General features: G+C 36.5%; 1 protein-coding gene across 1 annotated transcript; it reads right to left on the bottom strand.

The window, feature by feature from the left end:
- Positions 1-2200: 2200 nt before the first annotated feature.
- Positions 2201-3794, bottom strand: LOC136784968 (SCAN domain-containing protein 3-like). Its single transcript, XM_066745965.1, has 3 exons — positions 3771-3794; positions 3683-3698; positions 2201-3582 (listed from the first exon to the last, which is right to left on the bottom strand). The coding sequence occupies exons 1-3, from the start codon at positions 3792-3794 to the stop codon at positions 2201-2203; spliced, it is 1422 nt and encodes a 473-aa protein (XP_066602062.1).
- Between the last annotated feature and the right edge of the window lie 15338 nt (positions 3795-19132).

Here is a 19132-nt window from a genome sequence, read left to right as displayed (position 1 = left end):
TAAGTGAGCACATAACTATTTTGATTCTTGAACAAATAAGCTCAACTACAGAATAATTAGATGAATGATTTATATAAGTACATATTTATATAAAATACAACGAAATTTAATTAATTTTAATTTAACTTTCATTACAAGTTACCCTCAGTACTGAAAATGCTTAATGAAGCGGGAAATACAAATGAAACATAAATAATAATTCAGTCATTAAATTATAAGGCATTCATGATTCAACAATTTGTCTTAGCGATATCCAGACATAAGAATCAAAGAATTTATTTTTAATAGCGTTATTCCTAATAGATTTTGTAATACATCTCATCCTGTTCTCAAACTATCAATTTATTCTTGCTGTTTTCAAAACTTTCATCCGCATTTCAATGAACAGTTTAATTGAATTTCATTACCACATTCCTACCTATTAGTTTTATGCCCTTTTTAAATAAAAAAATTCAGAAAAAGTTGTAAAATTATTTCTATGAGATTTCTTTATTGCCAAATACCATTAATATTATTATTGAATAATTCTTATGCTAAATTTTGACAGATAAGTATTCAAATGTGTAATTTATTATTATTTATTACATTATTAATTATAAATTACTATTCTCTTTTACCTAAGTAGGAAAATTAATTAACTGGCTATTCTAAATTTCAAATCAGAGTCTTTATTGAAGCATGACTCGATTGTATCGTACGACGTAACATACTCTCTGTGCATAGGTCGTCCAATAGCAAAACCGTAATGGTGACAAGCTCTACCTTGTCATTACGATTGGCGCGTGAATTTAAATATTATAAGCATCTATCGATGAGAGCTCAATATTTAGGAATTAAAACGGAAAACTAAATAATTGGAACTCAAGTTTAATTTTATCGAAGTATTTCAGTTATCTTTTTATTGCTCGTATTTTGCTTATTCCGCCGTTACGAATTTACAACCGTCTCGTTTTGGAAATCTCTCATCACACTAACTCATTCATCACCTCTCTCCAACACAGTGTGGCTAGATCGAGGACGATTTCTGTGCGCACAACTGTCAGTGAGAGCTGTGCGCACTCCGGACAGCGTGATGGGGATAGAAACCGTCCTCGATCTGGCCACACTGTTCCAACATTCCCCGATAGTCCTACAGCTTCCGACTAATCAAGAGAGGGATCCCATCAAGTGGAAAATTTCGACGGAGCGTCTGTAAATTCGCTTACAATATTTTTATCCTACAGTTTTTAGGATTTGTTGTATGAATGATACTTCCTGATTAACTAGGTGGCGCTAGTGTTAAGAAAGTTACTAGATATATGTTATCTTTCTTTCGAATGTTACTCCTCTAGAATTGTTCTGTGTAAAGAAAAGAGAATAGAAATATGTATACAGGTTTGTTTTATCATGTATCCAACAGTTCTTAATAAATATTCTTATATAATTATTTGTGACAATAAATTGATGACAATTAAATATAAATAAGAGGATTTGACGAAAAACAAACATTTATAATTCGTCTTCAGTCAACTCATAGGCTTCACAGAAGTGTGGGGTTCATCAATCAGATTTGATTTTTTAAAACTGTACATAGTTTGATTACAATTATTTATCATATCTGCATTCGGCTCAAACTTGGTGCAGCAACTATTAAGTTTAATACATTCGCATGCAGTCAAATTATTCGCTAATGTTTTAGTTATTAATTTGTTTCTACATTTTGTTTTGATTATATTTACTTTACTAAATAAGCGTTCGCATTCGGCATTAGAATGCGGCAAACAAAGTAGATTTAAAGCAAATTGTGACAAATTTTTAAATTCTGGCATGTCTATTTCATTGTTGAAATGTAATAATTTCTCCCAAAAAATGTCAGTTAACTTTTCTTTTTTAATATCAGATGGTAGTTCAACGATTTGCAGCAAACGCCATTCATCATCTACTGCTTGAGCAACGTAAGATTTATTATCTATTATGCGAGGAAACATTTCCATAATAGAAGCCAATGTAGGGACTCTTATATGAAAACATGCAGAAATAGCGTTAGCAGCAAGAAAACATTCCAAGTTTTTAAGACGGAAATCACTAAAATCAAAACGTTTTTTTAGCTTTAGACCTGCTTCTTTTAAAAAGTTTATTGCGTTATTTATAAACATCTCTACTTGATCCTTTTCTTTTATTATATCCAGTTTTTGAACTCATTAGCCACCTTTAAACCCAATTAAACTTGATTTTTCGGTAAAAAATAATTGTCATTTCTAGGATCTACATCCTGTATGTTTCTACCGCGCACATAAGACCTTTCCATAAACGTCTCCAAAATATCGATATACAATTCGGATACTTTTTTATACAGTGTTGGAATAATAACCTTATCCGATTGAAACAATAAATTAAACTTGGTAAATTTAGCTAGTACCCATTGCAGAAATAAGTAGTAGCACTTAATAAATGGATCATGTAAAGACTGAAATATTTCCTCAGCTGCTGATAAATGTTCTTGTAACCATTTTTCTGTAAAATATAATTTCAGTGGTTCCCATTGTTCTAACGTGCGACTTACCAATGCTTCTAATGAAAGCCATCGCGTTTGCGAGGCACGTAACATTTTGTGAAGATCAACTTCCAGAGAAATCTTATATTCTTTCAGATTGTGTTGACGCTTACTACTCAGTTTGAAAAAGTTGTAAATATTGCGTCCTAAATCTTCACAGCGCCGTGGCAATGTTCTACATGCATAGCTCGCACATAAATGAGCTGTGTGGCAAATACACTTTAAAATTGTTATTCCGGAATAATGGTTTCTAAATCTAGACGCCACGGAGTTCTTTGAACCTATCATGGTATTGCAACCGTCGGAACCAAAACCTATAACATTTTCTAACGAAACATTACAATTACAAAAAGAATTTACAATATTTGTGTATAATTGTTCGGCAGATTCGTTGCTGTCATCGTCCCTATAAATCTCAATCAAATCCCATAATGCGCAACGAACGCACTTTAAGTCATCATCGTAAAATATGACAATTATACAAGCTATTTTCACTGTAGACACGTCAGTGCTTTCATCCGTAAGTATGCTAAATTTGCTTTTTTCTAATATTTTACACAGTGTCTTTTTATAAGCTGATGCTATCACTCCTGTTTGTGCAGTTAACTTGGTTCTGCCTAAATGCAAATTCTGACATATTTCAGAATCCGGGAAACAATGTTTTAACATAGGAGTACAATGGTTCGATGCTGCATATGGTACGTAATGCTCCAAAAAGAAACTCGTTAAAATTAATTCTGCTCTCGTAACACTGTCTTTCAAGTTTGAAGATTCAGTTTCTGTTTCTGCATCTGCCCGTGTATTTCCCGTGTTCTTTTGATTTCTTAATTCGTCTAAATGCCTTTTGCTTCTCGCGTGACTTTGGATTGTGTGTAATTGGGCACCAATGGACTTTTGGCATATAGAGCAGTGTGCTTTCGTGTTAGAAACATCAGGTTTCAGCAAATTTTCGAACTCAGGGTTACTTTCCCATTTTTTTCTATATTTTTGAATCCTGGCTTTTTTCACGGCGTGTACCACTTCCTCTTCTGAATCAATTTCCATTTTTGCTTTAATTAAGAATAAATATATTAATTACAAAACCTAAATGTCCGTGAATTTTCAAGATTTACAAATTTACAAGGTGGGTATTTTAAAATTACCATTTACTTAACTCTTGTATCCTCTATTTAATATTTATTTTATTTCAGGGGGAAACTTAAAAATGAGATTAGGATCGTAGAAAAATGTCCCATACTGTAACCAAGTGACTTAAAGACATCTTTTACACGTCTTTCGGTCAATTGGATGAATAAAAAATGTCTATAAGACAACTTTTATTCAAGTGTGCTGTATGGAGTGGTATAAATGTCATTTTTCTACCTGAAAAAATTTTTTATTTAATATATTGTAGCTATTCTCAAGAACTTTCAAAAATCCTATTTGAAGAATCTATTCAATACAAGAGTGCTGAAAATATCAGCGATTTTCATCAGCATGCAACAGAAATTTGGCAAACGACCCACGACATATTCCAAATTTGTATTACAGTTTTCGAAAAGCAGTAAATTTTATTTAATTTTTTTCAACTAAACAGCTTTATTCGAGTACACTGCAAACTCTAAGTGCGTTATATAATGCTCACAAATGTGTTATTTTACAAAAAAAAATGTGTAATTGAAAGTAACTGTGTCACTCTACACACTAACATAAGCGCTATTAACGCGCTTATCTGTGTTCAAAATATTTAGCGTGTACAAAAAGAAAGTAAATTTATCCCTAATGTGTTAAATAACATACATAATGACATTTTACACACTTTTGAGAAGTACATACTTTAAAATTTATAAAATTACACACATTTTAATACGGATAAGTGTATACACTGCAAATCTTAGTGTGTTATGGTATATTGTGCTATAACTTAACGCTACAGAATCTCTATTTATGTTCCGTAAGCTTAACTTTTTTTTTATTTTCAAACTTCAATAGAAGAACAATATGGAGAATATCAATTAAAAATTATATAAACATAAGAATCAATTGCACATTTACGTTTTTTACTCTGCACCCTGTTTATTTTCATGTTCACCCACTCCCTAAATCTGAATAAGTAAATACATACTTGTTCAGATTTATGAAGTTCATTACTAATTTATAGATATTGGTTGGAAGGCAAATATATATATATATATATTAGGGTGGGCATTAAAAAAAAAATTTCCGGTGCTTTTATTTTGCTAAGAATGATGAAAAAATAGAAATCGAATTTTTTTAGATTTTTTTGAAGCCGTTAAATGGTGCCGATATCGTTTTTAAAATTAAAAATCCGATGTTCTTCCACTTTTTCGAGGTTAGATGTAAACCAAAATTCCAATAAGCTTTTAATTTGTCAAAAATTATGAAAAAAAGAGATCCTCGAATTTATAGAATTTTTTGAAGCCGTTAAATTGTGCCAATATCTTCTTATAAATTAAAAATTTAGATTTATTGAAAACGATTTAACGAAATTATAAATTAATATTGTGCTTTGAAAAGTCCTTTAGTTAAATTACAAGAATATGTAATAAAAAAACATTAATCTAGCACAATATTAATTTATAATTTTGTTAAATCGTTTTCAATAAATCTACATTTTTAATTCTAAAAACGATGTCGGCACCATTTAACTGCTACAAAAAAATCTAAAAAAATTTGATTCCTCTTTTTTCATAATTCTTAACAAAATAAAAGCACCGGAGAAAATTTTCTTTTTTTATGGCCACCCTAATATATATATTGTAACGTGGTAGAATACACGTTACAGAAATGCATAGGTCTTTTAGTTTCTCCCGTCCCCCTTAGCGCCTCCTGCGATCCCCCCGGTATGAATGTGTATGTGTGTGTGTAGCCTGATGAACCTTCCGTGGAGCGACGATGTAGTTTTCCGATGTAGGAATATTGTAAGTGTCGACCACGGAAGGAGAGTAGATGTTTTTAGGAAATGGTATGATTGGGAATCGGGCGAATGTTTGTAGGATTAGGTGTAAATAGTATTATAGAAATTAAGAATATTTTATTTCAGGCTAAAACTAGTATTCATAAGTCTCCTCTGCTCCAACATGAGCTTGAAAACTGTTGTTCTCCTATCCTCTACTCTCCTATGCCCGAATGTCTATATTGCCCTCTCACTCTCACCTACCCGCTGAGCGCGACTGTTTACGCGACGCTACTACCGTCCCCTCACCGCAAGTCCCCGCCGAGCGCTCCACCCATTCCTTTCCTCTACCGCGCCTCGCCGCTAGCGCGCCGAGCCGCGATCTCCCTTGCCCGCGCTATCCCCGCGCCACGGCTACCGCTTCCCCGACCGCCCGATTCGCCGACCACTACTCGCCGACCCCGCGCCGCAGAGTCCCGCCCGGACATCACCAAGCTACGAAGCAGACGACACGGATAGCCGAGACGCTACGAAACCCAGGGAACAGTGTGAATGCGGATCCCAGTCAATTTGATAGGTGATAATTGACTGATAGATCGAGAGCATGCGCTGTTGCCCTGAAGAATAATGAAATCCTAGGAATTAGGAAAAGGACCCGGGGCCCAGGACGAACGAGGAAACTGAGGACCGGGCCACTTCTGTTCTACAGTTAGAACTGCCCGCCGTGCCGAGCTTCCTCGCACACATTGTGTAAGAGAATCAGCAGGGTCGTCGCCGTACTTTAAAAGGAGCTTCGTCTTTTAAATACGGGCCCCTTCTTCGGAGTATTAAGTGGTCCCGACGTGGGATTTGTGGGGTTCGTAAATCGTGGTCGAAGTGGTCGCTGCTGTGTTCCCCCCCCCCCCCCCGAGTTTTCCCTGTCCCAGTTCTCCCTCACGTTCTTCCCCGTCTACCCCCGCTCACCCTTCCCTCCTTTGTAGTCCGCCCCCGAGTAAATCCCTCCCCGTATTAAAAGTGAGAACCCGACAAATAGTGTACGCGCGTATAATAAGTGTGCGTGAGCATCGCGGGAGGCCCCCCTCCATGAGTTTAGTGGAATAAAGTGTTGTGGTTCAATCGCTGATTCACGACAAACTTGAAATTCTCTTGTATAATAAGGTTTATTGATTTTTGATTTACAATGTTTCTTCTTTATACAAGTTGATAACCAGAGCTATGAGCTAGATAATTATAGTTTTAAGAGACAAAGGATTGCCTGGATAAGATTAAGAGATAAGAGGACTGAAGGTCCTAGGAGACTCGACTTGTTCCTTCTAGCTTTTGACTCGAACTGATTTTTGGGGCTGCACGTTTGGGGCTCTTACCCTCAAAGTGCAGCGTCAAACATTACCTTATATGGTAACATTTGCGGGTCCCAATGGTCAAATGCGTCATTGTTCTAGAACATTCGACTGCCGTCGAAGTGCATTTGCCACGTGTCGGGACTTAGCCTTGGCGACAGTGTGAACGAGCTGCGTCTGGCGCTTCGTATTACACTCAGAAATTTGTCGCTAATAGGAGTATTTCTCCTTTACAATGAGGCTATTGGTATTTTAGTATAACTATGATAATTTAGATTTATTAATTATGTCTTCAAATGAAAATAATATTAATTATATAATGCTTATTGTAACAATGAGTTATGTATGTTTATTCTATGTACATAACACCCCTCCCCCCCTGGAAAAGAGGGTGGGTGGCTAATAATCGGGGTCGTATTGAAGATTTGCTGCTTGCTCAGGTGTGACGATAATCAAGTGCGTCGGGGCAGCGTCGTCCGTTGCTGGGGCGGCGGCGTCGTCTGTTACGATGGCATTGGATGGCAATGCCTGTATTGACCTGAGCCTTGGCTTAGGTTTTGGTCTTCTGTGAAGATATCGCCAGATTATGTAGATGGTTAATCCTATGATGATTAACGTTGTAGTAGAATATGAGATGGCCATATGTTGATAGGTGTGGTGTTGTCCTAGGTCTTCGTTTTGTACATCCCTTTTCAGCTGTTTTAGCTGGATGCTGAGCGTGTTGAGGTCGTTGACCTTGCTCAGGATGTTATGCAGCCTGGGAATTTTGGTTGTGTTGATTGCTGCTACGTAGTTTTCAGGATCTATGGCTCTCAAAGAGAAATTATAGTGCGGGATATAGTGTTTATGTTTGTTGGCTTGGAGGTTTGTACGGGTTCCAAAACAAAATCAGTAGCTGTTAGGATACAATTTTTATATAAATTAATTACTCCGGAGCCCATTAATTCTATATTATAGGTAGGTTTTTGTTTGCAGATTACTTCTACAATTTCTAATCGCGGTGTGGAGTATATCCACGAGGCTTGGTTTTTCATGGGAATTAGCATCGGTTGCACTAAATGTATAAGTTTATGCTCGCACGTATTTATATCTATGTATTTTAAGTATAATGCAATTTCGCATGGATTAACTGCTTTTATTTTGTTGGATGGTTTATCCGTCGGGCAGAAATAAATATCTTTTATCGTATAACATTTTTGTAGTTCGTCTTCGGTATACTCTGTATAATGTTCAGCAATGCTGTCTATTGCTATGTATTCCTGTTTTAAATCTATTATGGAGTGTAGTGTTGTAGAATTCTGAATAGGGATTGGAATTGGATATATTTGCAAAAGATCGAATTCTTTGGGCGTTATTAGAGGTATATGAAATACTACAATTAGTTTGCTGGTTTTGGAATAAATTGTGGGTTTCATTAGTTTTGTATTTAAATGTATATTTAGTGTTTCTAATGGAAAAGGGAATTGCGTGCCAGGAGGGATGTGAGGGATCGGATCCTTAAGGTATTCGAGAATTTTTGTATATCGTATAATTTTCGGATTTATTACTCCTTGGCTCGCCTGTATTACGAAATTTAGTAAGTGTTCCGTGTCTATCATTAATTCTTCGGATGTAAGATTAATGTTATATAGAGCTTCTCGCTCGTCCGCTTGGGCTTCTAGATCACGTACTGCTATCATCATCATTTTTTCGTTCGCATCTATTTTTTGTATCGTGTTATTATAAGTTTCTATAGTTTGGTCGATAATTTGTATTTGTTTCAGGAGTGCTATTTTGTTGGTCTTTACTGTTTGATCTATGCTTTGTAGATGTTTATTTATTTCTTCTTCGTCGTTACTGTCCATTATTCCGAATAAAATTTTTCCGATTGATCCTACTCCGTTTGCTAGTCCTCGTTTGTTTCTCTCTTGGTGTAATGTTATTTCATCTATTTCATCTAGGTTCTTTTCGGCTGTCTCTAGCTTGTAGACGGTATCAAGGACGGGGTGTTTACAGATTTTTCTTCCTTCTTGTTTGTAGCAAAGGGTTTGATCATATAGGAATTTGTCTAGTTACGCGAGTCTTTGGCGATATTTTACTATGTCGGTGATTATTACTAATTTCCATTTTTCTTTATAAAAATTGACCGTGCCGAATTTTTCATAAAATAGTCCCGGTTGACCTTTGATGGGAATGTTTTGGACTTGCTGGGAGCTTCCGTGGATCGTTATGACCATAAGGGTCAGCATGCACCTATAATAAAGGGTAAGTGTGGTTAATTGTGGGGTTTTAATGTGAAAAATTTTAACAAGTTTTATTTTTTACTGGGAGTTATTTTAGTCGGTCGCGAAGGTGCGTCTGGTTTGTAGACATTGGGTCAGCGTTTTTGCGTGAATTTGCGCGAAGTGGGGAATGGACTATTGTTCGAGATTGGGAGGAGCAGAAAATGTTGCGAAGTAGATTCCGCATTTCTCTGTTATATCTCCCATCTCTATTGCGCTCACAATAGACGGCTAGACCGACAGCGTCTAGCCGCTCTATCTGTCTCCCTCTCCGCGGCGCGCTTGCGCGTCTTCTGGCCCTGGCGCGTCGCGGCCGCGAAGCGACACTACTTGCGCGCTTGGCCACTAGGTGGCCAGCGCCCGCGGCAGCTCTCTCGCTGGCAAGATTAGTGTCGCGTAATTATATAGATGGGTCCTTGATAAGGACCCATCGCACCTCAGCCTTGCTCGACCGCTGCTTTGACAGCAGCAACAGCAGCATCCTTTGACGCCTCCACGGCTTGTGTTTTGACGCCTCAACGGCATCTTGAAGAGCGCCTCCACCGACGAACTCATTTGGGAGCATACTTTGGTAAGTATCACCCACCACCCACTGCCAACCAAGAGGGGACTACCCCTCGGCGGCATTTCCTCCCTCCTAAGGGAAATTTCTCCGGGGACTGCCCGGGAGAAGTCCACCCTCTCCTTCCCCTCCACACTGCCTCCGAGGACTACCTCGGACCCAGTGTTCCGACCCTCAAATCCAGGGCTCTCGACGAGTCGGGTAGTGGGAGGGGTAGATTCACCCTAGGGGTTGGGGTGGCTCGGAGCCACCATAGCTCTGGGAGAAGGGGGCTGAGGGGTAAGGGGACTTCCCTTCCCTAAATCCACCTCTCCTACTTCGCTTCCTCCCGCGGCTGGGGATTTTACTAGGGAATACCCTAGGAAAAATTGTCCAGTCAGGGAGTTTCTAAGTCCGCGTTCCCTCCTGGGGAATTTTGAGTCTGGGGGTTCTAAGGAATCTTCTGCGAAAAGAAATTCCCTAGAATTTAACGGCAGCAAATTCCCTAGGCCTTCGCCATTGTACATATCGCGGTTTTTCTTGTACATAAAAATACTTTGTAAACGTTTGTATATTTTTTATTTATTTGAATAAAAAACACTTTTACCTATTAACTCTGCCTTGAATATTTTATTCTAGAATAAGACCTTCCTTTCTGACCACAGGTTCGGAGCCAACTTGGGGCACTGTTTCGCACAAATTTTTGGTCCTTCGAGCCGGATATCCGGCAAAAAACGTTCGAAGTGCATCAGTGTTTTTAAGTTGGAGATTCTGACTGGGTTAAGATTGTGGTTTGTTCTGGAATAGAGATTCAAGATGACTACGCCTAGCTCAGGGGAATTACTAGAAGCGATCAATTACGTGCCCATGATTCGGGATGAATTCGTTCGGTTGGTCGTTAAAATTAAGAAACGTGGAGTACGCAACTTCACCCTCCCTTTCTTGGAGGATAGGCTTGCGGCCGTCGAGAAGTGGCTTAAGGTGTTGCATAAAACTCACGTTAAGATCACTACTCATACTAAACCGGCTGAATTAGCTAAAATGGATTACGTAACCGAAAACTGGTATGAAGCGGCCCTTGATGCCCATAGTGACGCGGAAGAATACATCCTAGGACATTTAGATGAACTTCGCTCCAATCAGGTGATGCCAGCATCAGGTCCCACGGCGCCTTCAGGCGAAATAAACCACATTAGGCTTCCAATTATCGATTTGCCGAAGTTTTCCGGGGAATATTTAGAATGGAACAACTTTTATGAAACATTCAGTTCCATTGTTCATGAAAAGGCATATGTCTCCGGGCGAGACAAGTTCCACTATCTAAAATCTTGCTTGCAAGGTGAAGCGGCTACGGTTATTAAATCTTTAGCGATCACCTCCGAGAACTATGAGATAGCATGGGACACTCTAGTAGCTAGGTATACTGACAGACGAATGATCACGGATACGTTCTTGGACCAGATCTCGCAAGTACCCACGCTTCGGGGTGACAATTTTAAAGTTCTCAAGGAAGTTAGGGACTCGGTCACGGTTGCGCTCAACGCCCTCAAAACTATGGGTTACGGCGTCGATCATTGGGATCCCATCATTGTTCATTCACTGAAGAGCAAACTGGATGACACCCTCCGCTTGGCCTGGGAGATGTATCTGGGAAGCAGCAAGGATTATCCCACCTTTCTTCAATTTTCGGAGTTTCTAACGCGTCACATTAACTCTTTGCAATCATTAGGTAACAAACCTAAAACTTCCAAAAAGGAATCGGGGAGATCCTTGAAGTCACACGCTACTAGCGTGAATAGTACCGGTTGCGCTCACTGTGGTAGTAACCATTTCTTGTATCAGTGCAAGGACTACCTTGCATTGACCCCTCAGGCCCGTTCAAAGTTCGCATTTTCACAGAATCTTTGCATCAACTGTCTGAGGCCCGGGCATAGTTGCTCCAATTGCTCTTCTTCGTCACGATGCAGGAAATGTAGTAAAATGCATCATACTTTATTACATTTTGACAAATCTGGCACCGGGGGGAGCAAGGCACGGGGGTCTATCCCCGCGGTCAACTCCTTTTCCGAGCCAGAACCCTCTAGCTCGAATACTACAACACATCTTAGTGTTTCCGACACCCGATCAGTGCTTTTGGCCACCTTTTCTGCCAGAATCGACGCTCATGACGGTTCTCGTATTATAGTCCGCGGTTTAGTTGACACGGGCTCCGAAACTTCCTTTATTTCGGAAAATCTAGCTCAACAACTACGGGTATCACGAAAACGTGTCAACGCAACCATTCATGGCGTCTCTCTGAATTCGGCTCAAAACGTTCGAGCAGAGGTACAGATTACGCTTCATTCTCTATCACGACACGGTGTCTCGTTGGACGTAACTGCATTGATCTTACCCAGGATTACTCAGTATATGCCTCCGACTTATTCTCCGTCGTCCTTTCCAGCACTTAGCGAAATTGATCTGGCTGATAACTTCGCTTCAACCAGGGCTCCAATTGATGTGCTCATTGGTGCAGACTATCTTGCAGCATTGATGGAAGGCCCGTACATGCATTCTCCTGATCATACGTTGCTTGCTCAGCGGACTATTTTTGGGTGGATCGTTTCGGGGGTCGTACCCAAGGCTGGTCGCTCTCATAGTGTCACGGTGCATCATTGCTTTGAGGTAGAAAAAACTCTTCGCGACTTCTGGGAACTGGAAGAAGTTCCGGAAGTCAAACCCATGTCCACAGAGGACTCCCTCTGTGAACAACATTTTGTGAATACGGTATCACGCACCTCTTCAGGTCGTTTTGTCGTTGCTTTACCTTTTCGATCCGACATCGAGAAGCACAGCTTAGGTTCTTCCTCTCGGGTAGCAGAGAAAACCTTAAAACGAATACTTCGGCGATTGGAAACCTCTCCAGAACAAGCTGAAAGTTATTTTCAATTCTTACAGGAGTATCAAGTGTTAGGACATATGTCTCCTGTTCCTTTGAACTCTGATTTTCGCGTCTTTCTGCCTCATCATGCAGTTTTTAAGACCGAGAACCAGAAAACAAAGATTCGCGTTGTATTCAACGCATCTTCTAAAACCTCTACTGGCGTCTCGCTTAATGATACGCTATTCATTGGACCCAAGCTCCAACAGGACATCACGCGGATCCTAATGAATTGGCGTTCCTTTCGATATGTAGGCGTCACTGACATTGTTAAAATGTTCAGACAGATTCTTGTGCGTTTTGAGGACCGCAAGTATCAGAACATTTTATGGAAGTCTGATTCCGGTGAGCTTCAGGCCTTCGAACTCAACACGGTGACCTACGGTACTGGACCGGCACCTTTCCTATCCTCGCGAGTTTTGCGCGAATTAGCTTACACGGACGGAGCTAACTTCCCTCTCGCGCAGGATGTGTTGTTAAATTCTACTTATGTAGACGATATACTTTTTGGGGCCCATGACTTACAGCAACTTAGTTCGGTTAGGGAACAACTCATCGCTCTACTGGCAAAAGGGGGCTTCTCCTTAAGCAAATGGGCATTCAATCAACCGGGGTCTTCCCCGCTTGAACCTACCGAGCTGCATTCTTTCTTTGAGGATCCTGCTGGATCAAGTAAAGTCTTGGGCATATATTGGGATCACGGGGATGATAGCTTCCGCTTCCGTGTTTCTCCTTCACACATTGGTGTACTAACCAAACGCATCCTCTTATCAGAGAATGCTAAGATCTTCGATCCATTGGGATGGATTTCTCCAATAATCATCACTCTAAAGCAGTTAATGCAATCCACCTGGTTGCTTAAACTCTCTTGGGATGAAGAAATTCCTGAACCTATTAAGTCAAAATGGCTCAAGTGCTATGAGCATCTCCGAGACTTACAGACTTTACGGATTCCACGGTGGACCGGACAATCACTTACTACTGGAAAACGCGAATTAATTGGATTTTGTGACGCCTCAGAACTTGCGTACGGCGCAGTCGTTTATGAACGCCTCACTGATGAGGACGCTAAACTCTCGGTACATTTAGTAATGTCCAAAACAAAGGTCGCTCCGATCAAGACCACTTCAATCCCTCGTCTGGAGTTGGTCGCAGCTGCCCTTCTAGTCAAGTTATTGGTTCACGTCAAGGGAAGCTTGGTCGGGCGTTGTGATGCGATTCGTTGCTATTCGGATTCGCAAGTCGCTTTAGCCTGGATAGCAAAGCAACCTGTGCATTGGAAGACGTTTGTGGCTAATCGCGTTTCATATATCCAAACACATTTATCGGAAGCCAGCTGGCATCATGTACCCACTAAGTTGAATCCTGCCGACTTGTGCTCAAGAGGAACCAGTGCTCAACAGTTATCAGAGGACTCACTTTGGTGGCATGGGCCTGCTTTTCTCCGTGAGCACACCGCAAATCCCGTTCAGGTCTTTGAAACCGCGGAAGAAAGTCGGAAGGTAGCGTTAACCGCTCAATTCGACGAGACGGCGACACTTTCCCACCCGTGTGCAGTAATTTAGCTATATGATATTGGCAGCGCTGAGAGCATGAAGCCTTTTATTCAAGATGCGATCTCATAGAAATTTTATGTGCATCCTAATACATATGCGGCGTGTATGTGTGTACTACTGGATAATGCACTGTAATTTCCGTTGACAATTGGAGCTTGGAGTCTAGTAGTGAAAAGCTAATAAGGAGTTTCGTATGTAAAATAAATATTAAAAGTTAATTAACTTATTAATTGTCTAAAAATATCATATTATAATCAGATAAAATTAAAATATTGGAAATATAATATCAGATAAGTGGTTTTATTTTCTTATTGGTATTGCATGAATAAATAAACATAGATGTGTATGAGCAAAATTCTTTGTTGAAATGTAGATTTTATTTTGCAGGTTACTATAAATGAAAATCACATTTTTCTTGGTGGTGTATAAGTAAATGTAAAAACTGCAGTGATGCTCTTATCAGTTGATGCACAGATGGACACGATTAACAAGAAGAAACTAAAATATAGATCCAAGTGGCTGTGTAAAGATGATTATGCTGAATATATTAAGCAACAACGTCATTGTGCACAATATGAGTTGCAATCTTTACAAGTATTTTTGTGGCAATGAAACTATTGCGAGAAGCATAATGTCATCTTCCACTGTAATGACATAAGTGAGTTTAAAATTTCTATCGGCACCATGCATTAGATATGTTATTACTGCTGTCCATTTTATATATATATTTACAGATTATCACTTGTGCATCATTGAGTAGATGATTGAATTTGGAATGATAAATAAATGAAGACTTTATTTTGAGACTCATCGAATAAATGAATGCAATGTTCTTGCAGATTTTATGAACTAGCATCTTACACAAAACATAAAATTTTGCTTCAATAAAATTATTCATTACTAAATATAAAGCAAATGACAGGAATCACATATTGATACAAAATAATTTATGGTAAGGTAAAATAACTAAGGAAAAACGCCATACTATTTAATTACTTTATTCATATGCTTTATTTGAAATTACAAATGTTATCTGACCATATTTTTGGAGGTATTTATTTTTTACATCTATCAATTTTTTTATTATTTTCTCAAACAAGTGTTTCCCTATAATAATTGTTGGAATCTTAGTGTTTTCAGTAATTGGAAATTCTTGTTTTCTTTTGCTTATATTTACTAAACTGTGCGCTTTATTTCAAATGTTTTTTTTTGTACTTCTTGTATGCTTTCAAATATTTCCACTAAAGCTATATATTATTTGATTAATCATTGTTTGGAACGAAAACGGAACAACTGTAAATTTCTATCTTTTTGATAAGACATTATTTGAATGTACAAATCATCAATAGACATGCTCTATATTGTATTTAGTGCACTCTGTACAAAATTGGTATTATGAAAGACATTATTCCAGTAGATTTTCAACATCATTTCATAATTAATGTTTTCTTTATTTTCCTTGTGTTTTATGTATATTTGTGTAAAAATGTTATGTTAATTTTTATAATGTAATATTGGTTTTAAAAATAACAGAATTTTTCTTAATATATTGTTGAAGCATTCACCTGCAGGTTTTGAACGAGATGTTGACCTCACTTTTGAAACTTTGTAGAATCACAAATGGTAAAAATTAATATATATTTAAAAAACAAATGATTCTTTTAATACAATGTTTTTTTTTCATAGAATTGTATTTTACATATTTTATGTTAATATATTATAATTGTTGTATATGAAGAAACACTTCGTAACTATATCGAATTTTAAATTTGTCTAACTTTAGTATATATAACTTTATCGACATCTTTCACATTTTTTTAAAATATATTTTTCTTGTTCTCCCGGATATCAAATTCATGATTGTGGGAAAAATTGGAAGTATGAAATTCATTACTCACAATGTGCCCACTGCCTTTAGAATATAGTTTCTTATTTTTTATACAATTATATAAGTATCCGGAAGGGAAATTATGTTGAAAAATATGTACTAAGAAAGAATATGATATACCTGCTGAAGAAAAATAAGTTAAATTCATCGTTTTTTCTTTTCTTCATGTTCATGTATACTATAAACTTTATTAGTGTTGTCAACAATATTTTATATTTATTACTTATTTTCCGTTTGGAAACTAGACCCCTATAAAGCAGTGAAGCTAGGTTGAGTTTAAACGATTCTTCCACTTTGACATCCAGTCACATGCAGTGATATGAGCTGGGAGGTCAGAGTGGGCGATCTGGTAGACCCAGATTGGCTTCACTGCTGTAAACAGTGCAATGTTTTGACATATCCCCCCACTACACACTCATATGTACGTATATACAAAAGATTTATCGAAACAAACTGACGGGGCCGTTTCAGATCGAAAAATATATTTTTTAAACATAATAAATTGTGGAAAAACAATTATTAATTTAATATTAAGCATGAACATAACAAAAAATGAAAGAAAATTATGGATATTCAATAATTACAGATATTTAGTCAAGAAGAGAAAAAACGATAAAATGTATTTATTTTTATGTAGTAGGTATATTTTCTTTTTTTTTTTTAGTAAATCATTTTCAAGATAATTTTCCTTCCAGATACTTATGTTGCAATAAAAATAAGCATCTGAACTGTAAAGCTAGTGGGCACTTTGCCAATAATGAGTTTCACGCTTCCAATATACCGCACAATCATGAACCTGATATTAATGAAAATAAGAAAGTTGCATTCTATAAAAATATGAAAGATGTAGCTAAAGTTGTAAACATTAAACCAAAACAAATTTATAACTCAGTGGTTTTGAAGTAAGTATTTTTTCATATACAATACATGGCATGTATAATTATCAGATATTGAAAGTAACAATCTATTCAGACATATGTAATAAAAAAATTACTGTCATTAATTAAATATATATCTATGTTTATATGTATATTTATACATCAATTTTTACATTATTTTTATATAGTAGTTCGGAAGGTAACATCGACATCCCGTTCACCACTTGCAGACGAACGTTACAACGATATATAAAGAAAAATGCAATTATGTCTAAGTCTAGCATTGCTTTAAAGAAAAATAATTTAAGAAGTTTAGCAGAGTATATAAAAAAAGAGGAAAATAAAAAGAATATACCATTAAACACAAAGATATTAGAAAATGATGCTGAAAATGTATTAAATATTGTTTTTTACGATGCAAATTTTATACAAAATGTACTAGAAACTGCAGAAGAAATGTTTATTGATGCTACATTTAAAGCAGTGCCCAATTTAAGGGACAGAAATTTGCAGTTGTTAACTATTTTAATGTTAAGCAATGATTACCCAAATAAAGTAATAATTTCAATTATATTTGTAACATTAAAGAACATATAATGCTGCAGGTCCATAATTGTATATTTTTCCTCTATTATTTAGGCCATAGCATGTTTTTGGGTTTTAATGAAGAACAGGCGGACATTCGACTATTTAGAAGTTTTTCAATTTTGAAGCTACAATTTTTTAAATTTTCATCCAAAAGTGGCAATGATGGATTACGAGCGGGCTATGGCAAATGCCATGCAATTAACTTATCCAAATGTAAAAATCACACATTGCTTCTTCCATTATTCACAAGTAAGTTTGAGAACTATATAATTGTTACCTTTTCTTTCACAATAATGGTAAAGTCTGCGAAATACGAAATTCAATTTATAATTTATCTGCTATATAATTTTCCATATAGTGTCGATAATATTAACGATTCAATGGTAATATTATAAAAGCACTATTTCTCATCGGCTGTATGAATTCTGAAACCATATAAAATATCATTTTTTATTATTAATATAAAACTTAATGCTTCATTACTATTTCTTTTAAGGCACTATTTAAAAAAGCTCAGAGTCTTTCCATAATCAGTAAAACGAAGACGAAGATTATTTATCCAGAAAGATATTTAATTATAAAAAAATTAGTATTATTATCATTAATACCACCTAATTATATAAGAGATGTATTCAAATTATTAAAAGATAGTACAACATTCCAATTTGGAACATTTTTCGATAAATATTTCAAATATTATGAAAATTACTGGATAAAAGAGATACTGCCTGAAAAGTTTTCTGTTTTCAAACAAGATAATAGAACGAATAACTTTTCTGAGTCCTATAATAAAAAATTACATATGCATGTAGGGAAAAGTCCACATATTAATTCCTTCCTGAGTAAGTTAAATTTAATATTTTTTCAATTATAGCATATATATATATATATATATATATATATATATCATAAAAGCACAATTATTTCCCATCTACAAAAAATTTATAACACCGAATGGGAACTTGACTTTAAAGATTCTGCAGTGTGTAGTTGGCTGCGATTCTCTGCACAGCAGTTACAACAAAATCATCGCAGATTACTATTTCATGAGTGTATCGTCTACGAAATGCTAGCACAAAGAAGTAAGGAAAAACATTCCAAAACTATTAGAATTACGCAACTTTTTAGTCAAGCATATTCAATGTTAATTTTACCAATATAGAAGATTCTTCTAAAAATTGAAAGTACTTTATGGTATTATATTAAAAGCACAGTTTTTTATGCTTTAAAATTTCTTTCATTTTCTTGGCACTTTTTCGTCTCTTACAAGGATAGATCTAATGTCTTCTTTTTATTTACATAAATTTTCTTGCCTGCAAAATATAATTCTATTAAATAATGTCTTTCTTCCATATTTCTTATATAGGTTTCATAATAACATTAATAAACGAAAATAAAGTAGAAATGCAACAGATAAAAAACAATGTTTACAAGCCACGAGAGAAAAAAAAGCAACCATACTTTTCAATTCTGAAATTAATGCATTTTATTCCAAAATAGAAAAAAATACGAACAATGATGACATAGCTTCACAAATATTGGAATTAATGAACGAATTTTCAAGCATAAGTGAATTAATAAAACAAGAAAAATTAAACATGTTAAATACTGTGATGAATATAGACAAAAGAGAAGAGAAGCCAGAAATAAGAGAAAATTCAAACACTCCACAAATAGTAATAGATAACGATTCATCTGACAGAATCCTAAAACAGTTGATAAAAATAAAAA

This window comes from Prorops nasuta, unplaced genomic scaffold, assembly GCF_024137725.1.
Source record: "Prorops nasuta isolate Cenicafe-Biocafe unplaced genomic scaffold, Cenicafe_Pnas_1.2 PNAS00001, whole genome shotgun sequence".
NCBI lineage: Eukaryota > Metazoa > Arthropoda > Insecta > Hymenoptera > Bethylidae > Prorops > Prorops nasuta.
This window is presented reverse-complemented; position numbering and strand designations above follow the sequence as displayed.